Genomic DNA, 6,000 nt, shown 5'->3' with positions numbered 1-6,000 from the left:
ACTCTGGTGAATAAGAAATCCTAATGGCTTCTGTCACCTTCCAAACCAGATGGACTTTTTCTTCCACCCATCCTCTCAGGAGAGAAAGGAGTCATAATCCCCAATATTGTCCTTACTTAGTCTGTTTAGAAGAAGGATCTACTCTTCTGGAACACTCCAGGACTCTAGGAGCCTGACCCAGAGAGGGATTAAATGACCAAGATCAAATTTACGTTTTAATATGATGCAGTTAATCCTCAGTGATAAACATGGCATATGCCACTGTTGAGAAGATGCTCCAGCCTAAAGAGTCAGGTCAGCAAATGTGGGTTTCTCTAAACAAAACCCCGTCACCGAGGACAGCCCCACAGAGATGAATGCAACAGGCCCTTCTGCTTTGGGAATCTTCTCTAGTGAGGAGGGGGTGGTCTGATGGAGCCCTCCCTCACTGTGGGGAGCAGCTACCTAGCAGATACAAGGGGTCATGTGGCCAAGGACAGAGTGGGTGATATTCTCCAGACCACATAACTGGGCTCTATCGTCAAAAGGGAGTTGACCAAGTTAAACCACAGAGCAAATTTGCAACACCACGCTGTAGAGCTGGGTGGCACTTTATGAATCTCAAGTGGAGGGAGAGAAGGCTCTACTTCACTCGAGGGCTGTGTCCTTCTTGAACATTTTCTGGGTAATCAAGTGCAAATCCCTAATTGCTCTGCTTGAGTTTGCCCTGAGAAGTTCAACCTCTGCCCCTTCCTGACTCCTTTGGTTCTTCAAGGACCCTCTAGACCCCCTGGTGTTGAAGACCCCCCTACCCCATAAGGACTGCAGCATACTCCCAAGGTGTCCAGTTACTTTGCTTTATTTGCAGACTGAAGTTGGCTACATAAATCCATTGCACAGTCAACACATGTAGACTTGGCAAAAAGAGGACAATACAAAAATACAACTCTTGATAGTAAATGAGAGTGCCCTCAGCTCATCCTAGTGTGTATCAGTGGGGAGCCAGTGTTTAAGGTCAACATAGGAGGAGGTGCTGTGGAATGAGGAGGCATGGAGGCTTCCACCAATGTCATTGACCCAGTAAGATCCTGGGCTGAGTTGCATGGGCTCTTCTTGGCTGTGTGGTCATTGCTGCTGCCTTCAAACTTGGTCACTTCCTCCTCTAGGAAGGGGAAGAGAACCTCCCCAAGTCATCAGACACCCTCCACAAGGATCTGATCAGGGGCTGTGCAGTCGAAGCCAAGTGTATCCCTGGGACCACTGTGAGCACCCTTCCCTGGGGCACCTCCAACCTGGGCTGTCTGCCTCTGGACATCCCCAATGAAAGGGCTAAGAGACACAGCACAAAGGATCAACCTCTTAAAAGTTAGGGGGAAGAGGGGAAGGGAGACTGAGGAAGGGGTTCTACCTGGGCCTCCCTTTGGTAGATTCCAGAAATGTTTACTGATGCCAACTTCTGCTCCTAGCCACTGGTCCCTTCTTGGAGGAAGCCCAGGTAGCCTCTTGGTTCTGAGGAACTGGAGTCCCAGGCCTTGGAGGACATCCCCAGTCAGAGCGGTCCCAGCCCACTGACCAGAAGGTCTGAAGGGCTAGCATTTCTGTGGAGGTGGGCAAGTCTTCTGGAGCAGCAGGTGGCTCTCCCAGTTCCTGTGGCTGAAGCCAGGGTCCTTCTCTGCCTATAACTACCCCCACTCCCCCAACCCAACACCCCCTCCCTTCCTTCTCCCCTCCTCCCTTCCTTCTCCCCCTCCTCCTTTCCTTCCCCCTCCTCCCTTCCTTCCCCCTCCTGCCTTCCTTCCCACTCCAGTTTTCCCTTCCCACCCTGTTGTGGGCGGGGCTACAGCGCTGATCCCACCGGGACACCTGGACAGGCATTGTCTGTGACAATGGTGGCATTGGAAGGCCCTGGCAGGTGAACGCCCAGCCTCCCACCCCCCAAGTCCTCACACTCCCCATGCACAAACTGCGGGAAGCAGGCCAGGGAGTGCAGCTCACTGTCTTCCCCCCACCGGCAGCCCCAGCCTGGCCACATCGCAGCCGCAGCAGAGGACACCATGAGCCAACAGGGGCTTATTCTCACCCTCGGCGGTCCCAGCGGGCTCAGCAAGGAAGAGCAGACTTCTGGAGTCACAGGGGCCTCGCTGCCTCTGCAGAAAGCGGCACTGGTGCTGGGGGAAGCAGGAGGTGGCCGGCCCTGAAGCCCGTGGGCTGAAGGCTCAGGCCTCACGTGGCCCCACCCGCGGGGGACCCAGGCTAGGCCAACCCACCCGTGGCAGACCCTACCACCCCTGGCGAGTTAGGGGTCTGGAAGGCCGGGTGGAGCTTGGTCAACAGCTCGGGCTCCTCGCCCTGGGCCCCGCTTTTCCCGGAGGCCTCGGGGGCACCCAGCGGGTAGGCCTCCCGGGCCCGGCCGGTCCTAGAGCAGGTGAGGAAGGCCAGGCAGGCCCCGCGGAGGCGGGCCAGGTCCCGGTGGGTGGTCTCGCTGACGAAGCAGTAGAGCACCGGGTCGGCGACGCAGTTGAAGCTGGTGAGCAGGAGGGAGAAGTGGTAGGCGTTGAAGACGCCCTTGGCGAAGTCGCAGCTGGCCTCCCAGACGCTGCGCACCAGCAGCAGCACGTGGTAGGGCAGGAAGCAGGCCAGGAAGATGACCACGGTGCTGAGCACCAGCCGCTGGATCTGGTCCTTGCGGCTCTTCTGGGTGCCGTGGCTCCGGCGCACGGCGCGCAGGATGCCCTGGTAGGACGCCAGCAGCAGGCAGATGGGGAAGAGGAAGCCCACCAGGAAGCGGTAGTAGTTGATGGCGCGCTGCCATGCCTGGATGGGGTAGTGCTCAAAGCACACGCGGTGCTGGTCCTCGTCCTCGATGACCTCCTTGTGCATCAGGAAGTAGATACTGGTCAGCAGCTCCTTGGCCCAGATGACCACGCTGACGCCGACGGCCGCCTTCAGGGTCCGGAACTGGTGGAAGCGGAAGGGATGGGCCACAGCCAGGTAGCGGTCCACGGAGATGCAGCAGAGGAAGCCCACGCTGATGTAGATGTTCTCGTAGAGGAGGATGCCGCACACCTGACAGGACAGGTCGCCGTGAGACCAGTTGTCGTGCTGCAGCACGTACTGCAGCCAGAAGGGCAGCGAGCAGATGTAGAAGAGGTCGGCCACCGTCAGGTTGCACAGGTACACGCCCAGCTCGTTCCGGGCCTTGATCTGCAGGTAGCCGAAGTAGAGGGACAGGCAGTTGGCCGGGAAGCCTACCACCAGCACCGTAACATAGACCACCGGGGCCAGCGTCTGGTGGATGGTGTGGTCAATGGTACAGCTCATGGAGGAGTTGTCTGCAGTGATGTTCCCCATCTTTGGGCCTGAAGGGGCCACACTCCTCATGGGCTCAGGGACTGGGCCTGTCTCTCCACTGCCATCCTGTTTATAGAAGGTGGTTCAAGTTCTATCAAGGGCTGGGCATCGCTGGTGGTGGGCAAGACCCTGAAAGTCAGAGGCAGGAAAGGCTTATAATAGTAGCTAACATGTATGTAGCACCTACTGTGTGTCAGGCACCGTTCTAAATTCTTTGCTCATTTAATTTAGAAGGTGTACTAGCCCACCAACTCCAATTCAACTAGAGTATCTGAATGGTCGCACATGATGGCTCACACCTGTAAGCCCAGCACTTTGGGAGGCGGAAGGATCACTCGAGCTCAACAGCTCAAGAGTTCAAGACCAGACTGGGCAACATGGCAAACCCTTGTCTCTATAAGTAAATAAATAAACAACAAGAAGAACAGATCTGAATGGGAGCCCCAGGCGCGGTGGCTCACACCTGTAATCCCAGCACTTTGGGAAGCCAAGGTGAGCGGATCACTTGAGGTCAGGAGTTCGAGACCAGCCTGGCCAACATGGCAAAACCCCGTCTCTAGTAAAAATACAAAAATTAGCTGGGCATGGTGGCGGACACCTGTAATCCCAACTACTCAGGAGGCTGAGGCAGGGGATTCACTTGAACCTGGGAGGCGGAGGTTGCAGTGAGCCAAGATCGTGCCACTATACTCCAGCCTGGGTGACAGGGGGAGACTGTCTCAATTAAAAACAAAAACAAAAACAAAAAAAAAGAATATATCCAAATGGGTCACATACCAAGACACTATAGGATAGTTTACATCTCCCCTCCCCATTCCCTGGCTTTGCCTATTTATTCCCCATCCTTTATATATTTTCCTGCTCCCTTGCTGTAGCAAGTAAGGCTGGAGGTTCTTTTTCTTTCTTTTTTTTTTTTTTTTTGAGATGGAGTCTAAGTCTGTTGCCCAGGCTGGAGTGCAGTGAAGGCTGGAGGTTCTTATGAGCATGTGCCCACCTTGAGCCTGCTCTCCCAGGGAGACGTGGGGCAAAGATCAATTCTAACCCACACGCAACAGCACCGGCCACCCTCCTCATCCACAGCAATAGGCGGCATTCACATTTGTCCTATTTGCTCACAGGAATGTACTACTTAGGTCCATTTACAGAGGGCACCGCCCCTCATGGGGGCCTCTCCAGAAGAGGCCCAACCTTGTCGACATTTTACTGCGTCTTGGCAAGAAACAAAATCACAGTTTCCCACGAGCACAGCCTGCACTCCTGGGTGCTCACCCAGCAAGAGCTACCTCTCCTCTCCTCCATGGAGCTCTGGGAAAGCTCCGGGCCAAGGCCCCAGGACGTGAGCGCCAGGCCAGCCAGGTACAGACTGTGCAAGTCACTTACCTTGTCCCAGCCTAGGTTTCCTCACCTGCCAAATGGAGATAAAAACACCTGCCCTTGGGGGTTAGTATCAGGGCCACATCAAATAATGGGTATGCAAACAGGACATTGTTTTTCCAGAAGCAAAGAGGAGGAGTAAGAGATTAGAATCTTATTGGAATCAGTGAAAAGTTCCTATTTATTGGCCAGATGCAGTGGCTCACACCCGTAATCCCAGCATTTTGGGAGGCTGAGGTGGGCAGATCACTTAAGGTCAGGAGTTTGAGACCAGCCTGGCCAACATGGCAAAACTCTGTCTCTACTGAAAATTAGCCAGGCATGCTGGCGGACTCCTGTAATCCCAGCTACTCAGGAGGCTAAGGCACGAGAATCGCTTGAACCTGGGAGGCAGAGCACGCAGTGAGTTGAGATCGCACCACTGCGCTCCAGCCTGGGCAACAGAGTGAGACTCCATCTCAGAAAAAAGAAGTTCTTATTATTGAGAATTTAACAAAGAAGATTCCAGATATTTGAATACGTTTGAGCAAGATAGAATACAATGTTTTGGGCCGGGCGCGGTGGCTCAAGCCCGTAATCCCAGCACTTTGGGAGGCCGAGACGGGTGGACCACGAGGTCAGGAGATCGAGACCATCCTGGCTAACACAGTGAAACCCCATCTCTACTAAAAAAAAAAATACAAAAAACTAGCCAGGTAAGGTGGCGGGCGCCTGTAGTCCCAGATACTCGGGAGGCTGAGGCAGGAGAATCACGTAAACCCAGGAGGCGGAGCTTACAGTGAGCCGAGATCTGGCCACTGCACTCCAGCCTGGGCGACTCCGTCTCAAAAAAGAGAGAGGAAAAAAAAAAGAATACAATGTTTTGGTGGGGCGCAGTGGCTCACGCTTGTAATCCCAGCACTTTGGGAGGAAGAGGCAGGTGGATCACCTGAGGTCAGGAGTTCGAGGCCAGCCCGGCCAACATGGTGAAACCCCGTCTCTATTAAAAATTCAAATATTAGCCAGATATTGTGGCGGGCACCTGTAGTCCCAGCTACTCGGGAGGCTGAAGCATGAGAATCACTTGAACCCGGGAGGCAGAGGTTGCAGTGAGCTGAGATAATGCCACTGCACCCCAGCCTGGGTGACAGAGCAAGACTCCGTCTCAAAAAAAAAAAAAAAAAAAAAAACTTCTTGGATGAATAGGTGAACGACACTTCCCACCTTCCAGGTGAGGAAACTACGGTTCTAAAGGGCAAGTGACTTGCCTGAAGCCAGCCTGAGGAAGGACGCGTTGCTGCTAGAATCCAGGTCTCC

At 54.4% G+C, this 6,000-nt stretch overlaps 1 protein-coding gene across 8 annotated transcripts in view; it reads right to left on the bottom strand.

The window, feature by feature from the left end:
- Positions 1–822: 822 nt before the first annotated feature.
- The window catches only part of GPR68 (G protein-coupled receptor 68), a 32,103-nt gene continuing 26,925 nt past the window's right edge, over positions 823–6,000 (bottom strand). For all 8 annotated transcript variants that reach the window (XM_033191585.1, XM_033191577.1, XM_033191580.1 and 5 more), the window contains one exon: positions 823–3,459. In XM_033191585.1, coding sequence (XP_033047476.1) covers positions 2,233–3,360 — 1,128 coding nt within the window. In that variant the 5' untranslated portion in view covers positions 3,361–3,459 and the 3' untranslated portion in view covers positions 823–2,232. The remainder of the gene's footprint in view (positions 3,460–6,000) is intronic.

Source organism: Trachypithecus francoisi, unplaced genomic scaffold (genome assembly GCF_009764315.1).
Source record: "Trachypithecus francoisi isolate TF-2019V2 unplaced genomic scaffold, Tfra_2.0 Lachesis_group3, whole genome shotgun sequence".
NCBI classification, from domain to species: domain Eukaryota; kingdom Metazoa; phylum Chordata; class Mammalia; order Primates; family Cercopithecidae; genus Trachypithecus; species Trachypithecus francoisi.
The sequence above is the reverse complement of the archived record's forward strand: the minus strand, read 5'-3'. Positions and strand labels throughout refer to the sequence as shown.